We start from the raw sequence: 17,451 nt of genomic DNA, 5'->3' as shown, positions 1-17,451 counted from the left end.
TTATGCAGAATATGGAGTTGATGGCAGGTCGAATCACCACATACGGTGGATCTGCTGACGAAACATGGAAATTTGTAATTGACCAGTATTACAACACTGGTCTGCTATAATCTGCTTTCCCACCACATTTTTATAACGTGTTTCCCTGTATTTTCTTTTTAAACTGTGAGATCAACACTGGGCAGGGAGTGTGTGGGGATATCAAGCAGGCTGGTTTTGATTTGAAAAAAACAATGGGACATGTCATGTATATTTTTGATATCGAAATATTTTTATAATGAATAAAATTTATATTTTTTTTATATATTGGGAGTTTCTAATTTAATATATTGTCATAATCATTACGACTCCCACAGGTTCAATGTCGATTAGTGATGAAACAAAATAAGTTTTTAATAACCAGTTCTATATTTATAGTCTTTATTGTCAGAAAAAAAAACTTATAGTTATTTGCTTTGAATAATTAACGAAAAGCAGAATCAACAAAACAATATCGTATCTTTGGAATAATTTTACCATTATATTCAGTATTTTTGTTTAAAATCATTATTACTCATAGACTTAGCTTAAATTTTAAAAATAATAATTAATTTCTGAAAGTTAATGGTAATTGTCTTAGTGACAGAACAAGTTTAGCAACTGTGCTCAACTAACCCCAACTCGGAATTTCGAAATAAAAGTAAGTTTATAAAAAAACCGTAATATACCCAGAATCTCTGTGCATATTAAAAGTACTATAATTATATGAAAGAATAACATTTACCTGATTAAAAATAAATAACATTCGACTAAACCAGTCGAAAACTCGTGATGAATTACGTTTTTACTTTTTGGTCTCAAAATAAACACAACGGCCGTGAGCCTCACTCATTTGTCCAGCGGCCACTAGCGATCGCGGTATGTTTATTTCTCCCAAACATCTATCTTTCCGCCATATAATGCCTAAACAGACGGTGAGTAGTTTTTGAGATATTTCGATTGCTCAACTTGCCCCTATGCTCAACTAGCCCCGCTCTACCCTACCGAAGTGAGGTGGCTGAGCAGAGGTAAAAAAAAATTATTTTTTTTTATTTTGGATATAATTTACATCTGTTCAATGGACATTAGGTAAATTTTATGAATAACAAATAACAGAATAACACAAAGAAGCTGTCTGCAAAATAAACAATGCAGAACTGCAATCTCTCCTAATTTAAGAAAAGATTATGATTAAGATTGACTTGGAAAGTTAGATCCAAAGACGTTTTCCTTTTTATACTTTTGGTGTAGTTTGCTGAGATGAGTGCCTTGGCGAGCCCGTTGGGATGGTTCTCCAGTCGGTGACTGTGTTTGATGGCGTATCTTGCAATTTCTTCTTCTACCGTATGCAGGCCCGTGTCCTGGTGGAGCAATTTCAGTATCCGGGGAAGTTGGCATGTCGTAGGTAAATATGAAGAATAAAATAGGACCTAGCACGTAACCTTGGGGAACGCTAGAGTTAATGTTTCTGAGGGATGAGGTTTGGTTTGCCAGACTAATGTAGAATTTCCTCTCAGTAAGATAGGATTTTAATATTGAGAAAGGTAGAATATTCTTTAATTTATGAAGTAGTCCGGAATGCCAAACCTTGTCAAAGGCTTGGGATATGTCAAGGAAGCAGGCTGAGCAGTACCTCTTTTCATGTATTGTAGCATTTATCTGTTCAACAATTCTGTGTGTTTGCTCTATGGTGGAATGTAGCTTTCTAAACCAAATTGAGTCCAGAATTATAGATTTGTCATGGAGTATTGTTAGAACTTTTTTGAGCAGAAGTTTCTCAAATATTTTAGAGAGGGTTGAAAGTAAACTTATTGGTTGGTATGACTTAAGGAGACAAAGATCCTTATCTGTTTTGGGAATTAGAATTACTTTGGCTATTTTCCACGCCTTAGGAAACACTTTTAATCTTAGGAGAGAGTTGAACAGAATTGTTATGTACCTCAGAGTTTTTGGTGGGAGCTGAGCAGAGGTAAAATAGTTGAGTGGTTTATGATGCTTTTACTATAAATGAAGGAATCTTTAACATCAAGAGGTGAATGTTATGAGCAGTTAGAAAATATGGATTGATTAATGGATCTAGGATTTCTGACAGATATAACGGCAAGCTAAATGAAGTGAATTTAAAAATACAAGGTGAAGTTAAACCACACGCATTTAGATAACTGTTTTCGAACTGGGAACTCAAAATATATTCCCGATTATAAAAATAGATGAAAAAACGGACACACAAGTTTCACACTAAATTATATGTATTTAATTAAGTATTGCTAAATATATGTAATGTATATTTAGTATTATTTTCTTAGTATTATATATAATATTAAGAAAATAAAGTTATAAAAAATCTGTTTTTTTTTTAAATTTTTCTTAATTTTATACCGATACGCCCACGGTAATTTTCAAAAATATTATTGCGCCCTTAAGGAAAATCAGATTGCCGACCCCTGACCTAGAGCATAAACATCTTTGCTTACCATGTGATGGATGTAGCAACCAACTTTAAAACAGAAGACAGGAAGAATTAAATACTGATATATTCGATGTAATTGATTTGAATTTATTACCCGTACTCTCATTCAAAGCGGTTTTTGGAAAATATTGGAGACATTAGCAAAGAGCAGAGCGAGAGTATCCACCAAGACATCAGGACTTTGGAGGAGCGATATCAAGGAATGCTTATTACGACGAAATCAGTTAGGCTTTGTTTACGATCGAAAATCATATAAAAAGACTTTTAAGAATATAATATATTATATTACGTACTTTTTATTGTAATTTGAGGTAAAGCTAGCACATTGGCATATCTCAAAAACTAGAGCTGTTAGCAAATTTCTGTTACTGTTTTCGGGGGTCCACGAATTACTTAAAAACTATCATAACATCTCAGAAAAAATTTTAGTGTTGCGCAGTGTTATAAATATTACAGTTTGCAGTATTTATAATAATCAATTTTTAATTATTTCATTCATTTCATTTCATAAAAGATAAATAATCAAAACATAATCAAGTGTAAATAAAATGAAGAACGTTATTTTAAATTTATAAGATTTTTAAAATTATTTTTGAGGTATATAAGTGAGCTTCAGAATTTTATCTAGAATTAAAATTAAAATCCGAATCATTTTCAATATTCAAAACAAAATATTTTTCGTGAACAATGCCTTCCACAAAAACTAATCGTTTTTCCACACTATCAACGCAAGCAAAATATTCTTTGAATCATTCGAATCAGATGCTCCTTTCTCTCAAAAACTGCTATTCTTCTCATGTTTTGCTTCGTATCTTCTAAAGAATTCAAATCGGATGGTCTGTTCTCTCAAAATCTCAATTTATATTTTTGCTCCATACCTCCGAAATGGCTAGGTCCATCTTTGCCGAAAACTAATTGGCACATTTCTCCATCAGTTGGAGTCAAATGTTTTCAAAATCAAATCGGTTGAACCGTGCGCCCAAAACGTGGATGAAAAATTGTATGCACGTGAAACACACACACATATATTATATAAACTACATGTACCCGTTTACGCTTTGCCGTGATTTAGTTTAAATTAAAAAGTTGAACAAAGATGTGTATTTGTTACATTTAGTTTAACGCTACTACTATTTGTTCAACAATTTGTCTACGAATTAACCTATCAACTTAATTTAATTAATCAATCTACCATTTTACGGGCTTACCAATTTATCTATCAACCCATTTTTCTATCAACCCGTTTCACATTTCTACCAATTTACTTGTCAACCTGTTTATCCGTCTTGTTAATTTATGTGTCTATCTATCAGTTAACATTTCTACCAATTTACTTGACCACCAGCTATCCAACAAATTACCTTTTCACCAATTTACTTGTCTCTCAATTCACCTGTCTATCAATTTACTTGAAAACCTATTGCCTATCAACCTGTTTATCAATACATTATGCAATACACCATCTGTCAACCAATTTACCTATCAGCCCGTTCTGAATGTCTACCAATCAATCTGTTCAATAATTTATCTGTTTAACAATTTGTCTACTGATTTACCTATCAATCTACCATTTTACTGGCCTACATATTTGCCTGTCATTCCGTTCTACATATCTACCAATTAACCTGTCAACCTGTTTATTTGTCTACATATTTGTTTATCTACCAGTTCTCCTCTCTACCATTTTACATATTCTCTAATTTACCAGTCTACCAGTTTACCTTTATAAATTCTCTAGTTCACCTTATTTATTTACGCATTATAAACAAATTAAAGCTCGAATTGATTCTACGTATTAGTTAGAAAACGTTTGTATGTGAAAAATAAAAAGGCTGTTTTTAGGGTTTTCCCGGCATTTATTACATTTTTTCTCGCCTTGAGAATCATCCTTGGACTTCAAAGAACATTTTAAAAAAAGAATTGGCCAAATTGGTCCAGGCGTTGTTGAGTTATGCGCTTACCAACACATTTTGCGATTCATTTTTATATATAAGATAAATATTTTGGATTGCTATTGATGCGGGATAAGTGTTTATTAGTCTTTGGCAAAGATAGGTCCAGACGTTTGGGAGATATGGGGCAAAAAGTATCGACGGAATGAAGAATTAGTTAATTTTTTGGAAAGGCAAGTCCATGGGTTTTAGAGATCCAGGAAAAACGTTCAAAAAGAATGCCATAAATGATCGCGGTACCAATATTAAAAAATCTAAAATTTTAGTAAGCTGACGTTACAGTTAAGCCGGCGACAGACGATACTGTATACTTGCGCAACCTGCGACTTGCACCTGCATTCTGTAGCGTCTGTGGGGTGTTTTTTGCGCAACTTGACAGACTGGTGCAAGCGAGTAGGCATGAGCACTTTTCGATTATTTTAATTGCGCAATCATTCAAGTCGGCAAGTTCATTCGTTGGCCGCGTGTGGCAGCACATGTCCCGTTTTTATTTTACTTTATTATTGTAGCGAATTCATAATACAAGTTTATGAAGTTATCGACTATTAAAAGTTATTAAATTAGCCCTCTGAACACTTTGAATTCTCTTCTGATGCTGTAAATATATGAATTAATAAAAAAGATATATTTTTAGGTTATGTCTTGACGTTTCTTAGTTGACATTTGTGATATGCTTGCGCAAATACTTGAACATAAACTTGAGCCGTCTGTGAGCACTGTGAAAATACGCTTGGTATTTTGCGCATTCATTCAGTTGCACATGCATACAGTTACGTCTGTTGCCGGCTTTAGAATGTCAAATTTTGCACGGGATGATTATTAGGTAGAGTTAAGAATGTCAGACGATGTAATGAACTAATAGTACGGGAGCCAGCAACGTTTTCGAGCAAGCATTTTAGTCAGGCTGGTTTTTTGGTATGTGGTCCTTGGTGCTCTCTCGGTTAGGGCAAGGGCCGTCTGGCAGCTGGAAGTGGTTGTGTTAATTAGTGCGCAGCCAATTTGTATAGCGCGATTTCAGAATTTTGAAAGCATTTTAGTCAGCCCAATTTTCGTTTTTTTGACTTCGAATAGGTTCACCAGACTCAAATTTTTTGTTGCCAGACATTTTGGGCGCTGCTAAATATGTGCCAGACGCCAATTTATTTATTAATTTTTTAAAAATTTCAAATCATTTTAGTCCGTCTGAAATTTTAGTATTATGTTCGTTAAGGGTAAAAACACGTAAAATTAATTTGCCAGACGTTTCTGCGGTTGTTAACCATGTCTGGCAAGCAAAAATGTCTGGCAATATGATACTAGTTTATAGCATTTTAGTCAGTCCAATTTTCATTTTTTGACTTGATATTTGATTTGATAACTTGAATAAGTTATCCAGATTCACATTTTTGTTGCCAGACATTTTGGGCGCTGCCAAATATGTGCCAGACGCCAATTTATTCATTAATTTTTTTAAAATTTCAAATCATTCTAGTCCGTCTGTAATTTTAATATTATGCTCATTAAGGGTCAAGAAACATAAAATTAATTTGCCAGACGTTTCTGCGGTTGTTAAGCATGTCTGGCAACGAAAAAAGTCTGGCAATATGATACTAGTAGACAGAGTGAGACAATCGCTAAATACATGTACATTGGCGCGAATGAAACAAAAAAACTATTATACTCGTAAGAGCGCTATTTAAAGTTAGTGCAATTTCAATAACATTTTCATAAAACAAATAAAATAAAGTTAAATAAAGACCTAATTAGAAAAGACAAAGTAATTGCATCATATTAGTCATTTTTTTAATTTTACTAGCTGTAAAAAATATGTTAATGATTCTAAAATATTGCTGTTAATATTTTTAAAAATTTGACTCGACAGTGGTTAAGTAACATCGTCAATTTTCTAAGAATATCATATATTTTAAGGTTTGCAATGAAAACTGACAATAATCATTTTGCTGTACGCAATTTTTTTTTATCACTAAGTTAACTGAGTCGAATGACTTCATTTTACATGATACATGTTATATTATTGGTGCATGTACATATTACATGGCTTTAGCAGCAACTAATTTTAACACATACCTATACTTAATACTGATAATACTAGTTTTGCTACCTTACCAGTTCGAGCTACCCCTAGAATAGAATCTTAAAATTCTAGTATATATATAATATATACAATATATATTGTACAGCAAGCATTCTCCGCTCTTTTTTCTTTCAGCTTTTAGCTGTAAATTGAGCAATGTTTTTTAAAAATCGAAGTGTATTTAATAATTCAAAAATTCAAATGGGTTCATTTTAGATCAATATGTATCACTATATAATGATAGTCATTCGACCTAGGTCTCTTAAATCAAGATTATAATTGGGAATATCGTTTTTTTAACAACGAATAAAAACGTCTATTGTACAGATTTATTCGTCTTATGGCTTAATATGATAACTGTGCACTTTGGATGTTGTAACACGCCCCGCATTCATTTATACATAATTATTTTGATTAATTCCTTCAAAACAATCAGGTATGCGAACCTCCCACACTGGGACAATAATACTACAATGTGATATATCATAAGACTCGTTAAACTCATCTATCCAAAACAAATCAATGGATTTTTATTTTTCACTCATAATTCACCTTTGATGATGTATTTATAAAGGCTGCATATTATGAGAAATATGAATTTTTTAACTTTCCAGATGGCAATTTGTAAGAAACGGTGATTCTAAAGAAAAATGGTATGAACACAATTTTGCAGAGAAGTTTATAACAAACACATCTGTCTAATGTAGTTACTTGATTTTTCTTATGGTTTTCTGCCTAGTAAACGTATAGCGCTCTTACAAGTATAATAGTTTTTTGTTTCATTCGCGCCAATGTATTTAGCGATTGTCTCACTCTGTCTACTAGTATCATATTGGCAAACTTTTTTCGTTGCCAGACATGCTTAACAACCGCAGAAACGTCTGGCAAATTAATTTTATGTTTCTTGACCCTTAATGAATATAATATCAAAATTACAGACGGACTAAAATGATTTGAAATTTAAAAAAAATTAATGAATAAATTGGCGTCTGGCACATATTTGGCAGCGCCCAAAATGTCTGGCAACAAAATGTGAATCTGGATAACTTATTCAAGTTATCAAATCAAATATCAAGTCAAAAAATGAAAATTGGACTGACTAAAATGCTATAAACTAGTATCATATTGCCAGACATTTTTGCTTGCCAGACATGGTTAACAACCGCAGAAACGTCTGGCAAATTAATTTTACGTGTTTTTACCCTTAACGAACATAATACTAAAATTTCAGACGGACTAAAATGATTTGAATTTTTTTAAAAAATTAATAAATAAATTGGCGTCTGGCACATATTTAGCAGCGCCCAAAATGTCTGGCAACAAAAAATTTGAGTCTGGTGAACCTATTCGAAGTCAAAAAAACGAAAATTGGGCTGACTAAAATGCTTTCAAAATTCTGAAATCGCGCTGTACAAATTGGCTGCGCACTAATTAACGCAACCACTTCCAGCTGCCAGACGGCCCTTGCCCTAACCGAGAGAGCACCAAGGACCACATACCAAAAAACCAGCCTGACTAAAATGCTTGTTTTGAAAACGTTGCTGGCTCCTATACTATAACAGTATAATGCATTATTCACTAAATTTCACTAAATATTTATATTAATAAGTAGAAAAAGTGTAGAAGTTATTCCAGTAGATTAAATGTGATGTCTATTATATATAAACCGGCAGTGTATTTGTTGATTTATATTTCGATTTGATTGTATATTTATTATAATATAATAATATCTAGTATATTTTTGTTATTATTGTATTATTGCAAAACATAATACGATTGTAATACCAAATTTAGTTTCAAACATAGATAAGTAAACATAATGGTTTCAAATACTCGTGTATTAATTTGAATGCCAAGAGCAGCGCCATCACGTCGAGCGGAGGACCCTTTAAGTATTCCTTCTGAACGTAAAAATCGGGAGAGAGAAACATCCATAGATAAAAGAAGAGTATATAGATCGCTCTCTCGTGCCATATTTCGTTGCCACGTTTTTCGGTCAAAACTGTCCATTTGCCCGGGTTAGTTTTCCCTTCCCCAATGTAGATGGCGCCAGCGTCGACCATGGGTGCGAATATAAAATGCTGAAGAAATGCACCAATATTATATAGACCGTTTGAATTCAAATTTTTTTTTAAATTAAAAAAACCAAAATTGAATATAAAAAAGCGTATAATTTCAACAATGACATGTTACATTATGCTATTACAATACATATTTATAAGATATGTAATTTGCATAAATGTATATATTATATATTTGTATATATACACATATATAATGTGTACTGTAATATAAATATATATATATATATATATATATATATATATATATAAATATATGACGATTAGTGAGCTTCATGAACTATGCATAAATAGCATAGAAACGTACATAAATGTATATATTATCCACTGTGTATGTGCATATATATTGTGAGACGATTCAAACATTCCTTGTGTCCTACTACTGTAGAGTCCAAGAAAGCTACAATAAAATGTTATATTAGAATAATACAAAAAGTGTTATAAAAAGAATAATTTTTCAATATCATACCTTCCAGAAAGGGATTTAGTAAGACGGGTTCTTGTATTTATAACCTTAAAATTCCTAGCATTAATACTGTTAAATGTCTCAGTTATTAAGCTACAATAAAAAATTATATCAGAAGTGCTAGTAATAGATGCGAGTATTTTGTTGTGTGCATATTGATAAAACTTATTCACCTAGTTCTCACCATCAGTGCTCAGCCCGGGCTCCAGTTATTTAACTAATCATTTTACATATTACGTCATTTTCTGCAGGAAATACATCATTTTCGCATATTTGTTGGTGTTCCGCATTGTTGTACACCACACTTTGACATGATATTTGTTATAAACTTTTAACAAACACTTTTGACACTTTGACACTATATTATTATTCCGCCATATTAGATTCTCGAATATTTTCTTTAGCCCGTTTTGTAGCGCTACCAGCGCTCCAAACGAGGGAGAGGAAACTAAAAACAAGATTACAGATGTTTGTTCCGAGATTACCGGCCATGGAAACATCTATCTATATGGACACATGGTATTCTAATATTGTCTCGGGTTCTATGTGTCCTACGTTCAAAACTAACCGACTTTGTAGTTGTCTGCCTCGAGTTATTAACGTATACATTTTACTTTGACAGAATACTATTCACATAAATCATTCTTTTGTATGGGTTAATGATCTGAGGTTAGTGTTAATCTTATTACTTTGTCAGTTTTTGTTTATGAATGCGAATGATCGTCGATGATTTTTTTTATAGAAATACTCCAATTTTTATGAGTGACACAATCAAGGAATCCTTGACTAAAATTTTTAAGCTACCGCGCAGTTTCATTTGTTTGTTTTCAACTGCTCACAAGTAACAGATATAACTCACGTACAAGTATATGATAATAATTACGAAGATTTAACTTTTTAATTGAAAGTTTACAAGAAAAAAATATTGGCATTTCAATGGTGAGTTATCCATTTATGAATTTTTATTTATGTTCTATCTTTAGCCAACTTTTTATAGAATAAGTAATTGAATTATTTATTTAGTATTAAATCTAGTTCACTGTTTTAAGTCATGTTGGTTTGTTGTTTTTCATAATTGTTGTTTTCAATTAACATGGAACTATTCTATTTTATAACCTCCTAGTGATATTTATTTAAGAAAATGTTCATATCTTTTCGACCAAATGATTGAAAAGTCAGCAAAACAGCCCATCTAAGACTAATTGATTTATTTATATAGTGTTCTAATATAATGGATAATCAATTGCTCGATAATTCAAAATGCTGTTCTGAACAAAATTTGATGATGACTTTCAAAAGCCGAGCACCTTTAGAATTGCATACAAGACATATGGTCATCGTCTCAGCTATAGATGAAGAGACACTTACTTGTTGTGTGCAATTGTTGTCACTACAAACAAATTTGGAACAATTAATGATTCAGATTAATAATTGTAAAAAATATCATTTTGATGAAATTCCAATAAATGGATCGACCTGTATAGGTATGGATTTCTTTCCTTTTTATATAAATTTAGTAAGCTTATGCTGTCCAAAGTATTTCTTTAGTAAAATGCTACTTGAGGTTGCTGCTAAAAGTTATTAGTTGAGAATCAGATTTTCAGTTAATGAGTAATTTGCAATGCTAGTTGAAAAAAAATCAAAACATTGCAAATAAGGAATAGATTTTTTTAGAATGTTGTTTTTGTTTATATATACATATATTTATTGTTTATTCATTCAATTATGTGGAATAGTAACTTTTAGCATACTCAATATTTTCTATGCATGGTAAGGAAAAATCTATTCTGCTCATTTTCTTATTATAAATCATACAAATTATTTTTAATTGATTCTATAAAAACTTGCAATTATTAACTACATATTTAATAATATATGTTTCAATTGTTGGATTGCATTAAAATTGATAAAATTATAAATTATATAAATAATTCATTTAGAACTATAGAAATGTGACTCAATTTTTGGTATTGTGATTCATATTATATTCTTGTTGCTTTTTAACCAATTATAATTATTTAAAATAATTTAAATAACTTTGTTTCTTACTTCATTCTAATTTTCTGCAGAATGCAGAAATAACTGATATTGTAAAATAATTTTTTTAGGTCAATTCAAAAATGGATTATATTATCGGGCCACAGTTATGGGTGTAGGGGATATAAATTCTCTGAAGTTATATTCAATTGATTATGGTACAACGGAAATGGTTTCCTTCGCAAAAGTTTTCCAAATCGACGCTGAATTCATTCTTGATAAGGTTTATGCATATAGATTTGCTTTGCATGGTTTATTTTTAGATCCTACGCTCAAAAAGATAATGCATGAGCATTTTTGGAATATTGTAAATCAACAAGTATTAGAACTAGAAGTATTACCTTCAAAGGGTTCAGCAATACAATATTGTAACCTTTTTCTTGATGGAAAAAACGTGATAGACATAATTAATGAAACAATTTCTGCAGCCTGCAATATTCAACTACCAAAAAATAATATTACGTTTGCTGAACTTAAAGTTTGTAAGGGATCCAAACATAATGTTTTGGTATCATATATAGAAACAGTGTCACATTTTTATATTCATTTATATGAACATAAGGATCAATTAGATAATGTAATGGAAAAACTTAACATTTATTGTGAGAATGCTGAAGGATTATCTATAGAACATTTGCAAGTTAACATGCCATGCGCAGCTCTCTATCTGGAGGATCAAATTTGGTATAGAGCTGTTATATTATCATTGCATGATAATAAAATAAAAGTTCAATATGTAGATTATGGCAATTGTGAAACTGTAGATATATCTTGTTTGAAATTATTGAGTGAGGAATTGATATCTTGTTTGGAAGCCCAAGCACTTCTATGCTGTTTAACGGGCTTAGACAGCATTAATCAAAATGAATCTACTACAACACAATTGGAAATGTTGTGTTTAGAGAAGATTCTAAATATGACGGTGGCATATTATGATGTTAACACGGGTTGTGCCGTAGTTGATTTAGTGGACTCAAACATAACACCCCCCTTGAACGTATCAAAAAGAATTATTGAGTTATCATCGCCGAGACAGAATCGTTTTATTGCTTCCGAAAACAAAGGTTTGAGTCATAATGATAGAAAGACCCCACAATTAAACAATTTGCAAAATACCACACCTGAAGCAATAGTCCCCAATGGTTTTGCCACTGAACATTCATTGAAAGTTACAAATGAAAATGCACTGTAAGTTAGTTCAATTTTATGAGTTTTTTGTGTTACACATGTCTATTTATGAATATTATACTTTTTTTTTAGATCATCTCAGTTACAAAAATGTTTTATGAGTCAGCATCAAAGTAAAAGATTTAAGGATAATTTACCATCAGTTATGCAACAAGTTGCTGTATCTTGGTTTGTCAATCCCCACAATTTTCATTGCCAATTGAAATGTAATGATGCAAAATTGGTGGATTTGATGAAGAATATTCAAACAAAGTACAGTAAAATTAAAAGCAATGCGTTCAATGCTGAAGTAGAAGATGCTGTGATTGTGAAATATAAACAAGATAATATTATGTATAGAGGAAGGATAGTGAACATTAAAGAGCAAAGATATCTGATTCAATTTGTTGATTATGGCTTCAAAGACATTGTTGGACCTACTGATATTTTTCCAATAGAGGATGAATTTTTATTAGAGCCAACATTTGCTATAAAATGTAAAATCAATAGCATTATTCCAATCAGAATGGATAAATCAAATCTGCCACAGATATATGGCTTCTTCAAGCAAAATGTTTATGATTGTATGTTTAATGAGACTGATGCAAGTGGCTACACTAATGTGGAATTAAGTCATAATGGTGCTGATGTTGGATTACAACTAGTTGAAAATGGGTTTGCTATTTTTGCTTCGGAAGATATAAGGAATGGTAAGATATATTAAGATTTGAGCAGTAATATATATTACACGATATTAAATATTTATCAATTGAACTTTGAGAGTACAAAAATTAATTATGTATATAGTTTTTTTTTTTTGCTAAACTATGATTAGATAACAAAATATTTTTTAAAGCATGTTTAATATTTGGTTATAAAAATTATGTATATTATAAAACTTTTCATACAGTAACTTCATATTAAATTTTGCATTCAAATAAACTAAATAGGATAACACATTATTTTTCATTAAAGCTATATGAAATTATTTATATTTAACATTTTTGATCAATATGAGTTCAAAAATAATTAAGTTTCCATATTATAGATATTGAATTTGACTTGCTTCGTGGACAGTTTATAAAAGGAAAAATCTTAGGAGTAAAAAGTTTTCAGATATTTTTTGTGAACTTGTTTCAAACAGATTCGCAATTTGAATGTGGATTGTATAAATGGAACTGTGATGAAAATGATCCCGAATACAACAAGATGAGAAAATCTTTTTGTGAAATGACAGAAAATAATACTTTTATAATATATATTAATGAAATCCAAGGAACCAAGTAGGTTTTTAATATAATCTATATAAGTGCTTATATAACCTAGTGTTATAGAAATTTTATTTAATAATAATGTAAAATGTATTTTGCTTTTCAGATTATTTGTGACATTATACGACTCTTCTGGGTGTAAAGTTGTTCCTTTTTCATCAGATGAGTCAATATCTTCTGTATTTCCTCTATGCGCAAAGCCAGTATATAGGCAAAATATGAATGTGATCATTAGTCATCGAAATGGAGATCAAGCATTTATTCAGGAAGATTCAGACATGACGCTTCTATCGGAATTATTAGATAACCTCTTTCAGTTCTATGAAAATAATGGTGAGAATTTATTTTGACTTTCTTATATTATTATTAACTTTCTGAAGGATAAGTTTGCTTTCATAAAAAAATCCGATTCACAAATTTTATGTTTTCTCGACGTTTCAAGCCATGAGGATGTACGCGCGAAGCACGTTGATGATATGCACCATATTCATTAGATTTTTTTTTAAACAACTAAACTAATACAGTAATAATTTAGATACTTTTTATTTAGTAATTCCAATATTTTTAGAGAATATATAATTTATCTTAGCAATAAATATTTTATTTGTTTTTATTATTTAAAAAAGCATGGTCCTGCAACAAATTGCTTGTTTCTTTGAAACAATGTTCTTTAAATTTTTTAAATATTATGTTTTGTGTTTTTTTTCTTGTGTGATTTTATTAAATATGCTGAATGACGGCGCACATACAGTGTCAAAACATACAGAATAGTTTAAATATTTATTGCTTTTTATTTGGACTATTTGGCTGCAAATAAACATTTCAAGACATATATATATATATATATATATATATATATATATATATATATATAATATGTTGACATATGTCTTAACAAAGTTTAAGAATCAGATACAGCATCAATAAAAAACAATTCTTTTAAGAATTTATTTTATATTCATACTTTTTGGCTATAATCTTAGCCTTCATCCAGTGGAAACTGAAAATGAAATTTGAAAACTAAAATAATTGAAAAGGATTATAACCGAAACATATGGATGTAAAAGAAATTTGTTTTTTATTGATGATATGCCTGACTGTTAGACTTATATATATATATATATATATATATATATATATATATATATAATTAAAATCTTGCAATACATATCTATTTATCTATCTATCCATCAATATGGCAAAATTAATTATTATCTTGTACAATATTTTAGGTGATATGCCCCAGACAGAGTTAACTGAAGGAAATGTTTGTGCAGCGAAATCTTTATTGGACAGTAATTGGTATAGGGCTATAATCATTCAATCGAGGGAGAATGATTATCTTGTCAGATATGTTGATTATGGTAATGAAGAACTTTTACCTTTTAATAACATTAAAGAACTTTCTACAGCATACTATGAATTATATATGTTATGTTTGGAAGTAATTGCTTCCAATGACTTTTGTCATGATGCTAGTGATGATTTGATTAAAGTGAATCTAAGTCGGAAAGGCAAAATGTGGTATCTAACTTCTGGCCACAAATTATGTAATAATGAACAAAGTCATCCTGCACCTGAAATATCTTCAAAATCCAACAATGTTGGCCATAAGGATTCCATTCAAACAGAATTAACTCAGACATGTGATTTAGTTATTGTTGCTCATATTGATTCACCTAGCCAATTTTGGGTGCAAGATGCCAGTAATAAGGAAGCTTTGTTACATCTGCAAGAAGTTTTGCAAAATATAGCTGAAAAATTGCCATCATTGACAAATTTGCAAGTCGGTAGAATATGTGTTGCAAAATACTCAATCGATGATCTATGGTATAGAGCAGTAATTCTTGATGCCGATAGTGATATTACTACTATAAGATTTATTGATTTTGGAAATACGGATGTGATTGAAAATTCTGATAATTTACTTAAAGATCTTGATGGTGAATTAAAACAAATTGAACCTCTTGCTACAAAGTGTTCATTATTAGCTGCTTCAGTAGAGGGAGATGATTGGAGTGAAAATGCGTGCAAAGAATTTGAAGAATTTGTTCAACTTTCTGAAACTTTCAAACAAAATGTTTTGTTTAAAATAGGAAAATGTTGTTATGTAGAGTTAGAACATGATGGCATTAATATAACTGAGCAATTGATAAGGAATGGCCATGGTATTACGTGTGATGTGAGTGATATACATGACACTAGTGTTTTATGCTCAGATAGTGATGTATTGACTCAAAAAAAAACTGGTTACATTAGCCATTTTGTAGATCTCAACGAATTTTATGTGCAGCTTGAATGTGATAGAGCTGGTTTAGAGTTTTTGGAAGATGCTCTTTCAAATGCTGCTTCATTTCCTGTTTGCAAAAATCCTGTAAAAGATGTTGTTTGTGTTGCTCAGTTTGCCGATGATATGCTTTGGTACAGAGCATCAATCTTGAATGTTTTGCCTGATTGTTATGAAGTATTTTTCATAGATTTTGGCAACACCGGTACTACTAAAGAAATTCGTGATATGCCTGCATCTCTGGATAATATTGGTCAACTAGCTAAGCAGTGCTACATTTTCATTCCAGATGATCTATCAAGTTTGAGTTTTGAGATTGGTCAAAAGCTGCAAGAAATATCAGGGGACGGTCTAACTATATTTGATATTGAGTTCATGAGTTTGTGCAGTCCTTATAAAACACAATTAATTTTAAATGGAGAAAATATAATAGAAAAAATATTATCTGAACACTTCTGATGCCAAATATTAGTATTTTAAATATGTTGTTTAATATTTACTTATGTTAATTGTCACATTTGACATGATTATTGTTTATTTTATAGTTTATGTGATAATTTTGTACTAACGGAATATATTAATAATTTTTTCATAGACATTCGTTTATTATTAATTCTTGTGCTCAATGAATAGGTACTTTTGATTTATGTATAAATGACTGAACTAATTTACCCATCATTTACCCCTATTTTCTTATCTATGATTTACCATTAAGTTAAATCCATTCTTACTATATGTTAATTCTTGTTCATGGCTAATATTGTTAATTTCACAATTTTTTTATTATGGCATAAATAAAATTCGTATAATGAGTAGAACGTTTAGTATAATTAGATTGAATTCTACTTATATTTGATGAAATGTTAATAATTTATTACAAGTGTTTGAAACAAAGCTTTTGTAGAAGCGCATACCAGATTTTTTTTTTAACTTCTCGAAGGGGAAGTTAATGCTTTCATCAAAAAATCCGATTTGCTAATTTTGCTTTCTCGACGTCTTGAGCCATTCTGAATCGAATGAGACCAAATTTGAAAACAGTATGTATGTGTATGTGTGTATGTGAACAGATTTTTTGCCGTAAATCGACGTTTTCTCAAAAACGGCTGGACCGAATCAAAAATTGAAAAGCCGTTAAAAAAGAATTTAAATAATTTAAATTTGATGCACCTCGATTGAGGACTATTGTTTGTCAGTTTTGTGAGATGATCGGCCAAGCCATTTCTTTATAAATAGCAGAAAAGTGAAAAAAAAATCTACGTTTTAGCCCGCAATTCTGAATCGATTTTGAAAATTCAAAACATTCGAAAGATATTGGTTGGGAATTGTGCTGATTAGTTTTTGGTAGTGATCGGCCGGGCCGTTTTCTTATAATAAAGTGTTAAAAAAAATTTCAAAGATTTTTATTATTATTTTTTTGACGGTAGATACCATAGTCTCATAGCATAGTCTTATAGATCATACTAAAATATTATGACCCTACGACAACTCGTTTAACTTTAAAAATTCGTCAAAGTTTGCAAAAATTGGTATCGTTTTTTGGAATTTGTCAAAATTAGACCGTTGATCGACGTTTTCTCAAAAATGCCTGAACTGATTTCAGAAATTTAAAAGCCATTTGAATCATTTGA

At 30.6% G+C, this 17,451-nt stretch overlaps 1 protein-coding gene across 1 annotated transcript; it reads left to right on the top strand.

The window, feature by feature from the left end:
- Positions 1–9,669: 9,669 nt before the first annotated feature.
- LOC113366736 (maternal protein tudor-like) lies at positions 9,670–16,390 on the top strand. Its single transcript, XM_026608393.1, has 8 exons — positions 9,670–9,730; positions 9,804–10,000; positions 10,281–10,545; positions 11,170–12,286; positions 12,359–12,975; positions 13,314–13,548; positions 13,643–13,869; positions 14,769–16,390. Exons 2-8 carry the CDS (start codon positions 9,998–10,000, stop codon positions 16,280–16,282), a joined length of 3,978 nt encoding a protein of 1,325 aa, XP_026464178.1. The 5' UTR covers positions 9,670–9,730; positions 9,804–9,997; the 3' UTR covers positions 16,283–16,390.
- Positions 16,391–17,451: the final 1,061 nt, after the last annotated feature.

Source organism: Ctenocephalides felis, unplaced genomic scaffold (genome assembly GCF_003426905.1).
Source record: "Ctenocephalides felis isolate EL2017-DRISC unplaced genomic scaffold, ASM342690v1 CF-g0.4_SCAFFOLD_01170, whole genome shotgun sequence".
Classification (NCBI taxonomy): domain Eukaryota; kingdom Metazoa; phylum Arthropoda; class Insecta; order Siphonaptera; family Pulicidae; genus Ctenocephalides; species Ctenocephalides felis.
The sequence above is the reverse complement of the archived record's forward strand: the minus strand, read 5'-3'. Positions and strand labels throughout refer to the sequence as shown.

Excerpts from the sequence above, each read along its gene's own strand:
- LOC113366736 (XM_026608393.1), top strand. Across the intron at positions 12,287-12,358 it reads GTTACAAATGAAAATGCACT|ATCATCTCAGTTACAAAAAT; the intron begins GTAAGTTAGTTC and ends CTTTTTTTTTAG. Across the intron at positions 13,870-14,768 it reads TCAGTTCTATGAAAATAATG|GTGATATGCCCCAGACAGAG; the intron begins GTGAGAATTTAT and ends ACAATATTTTAG.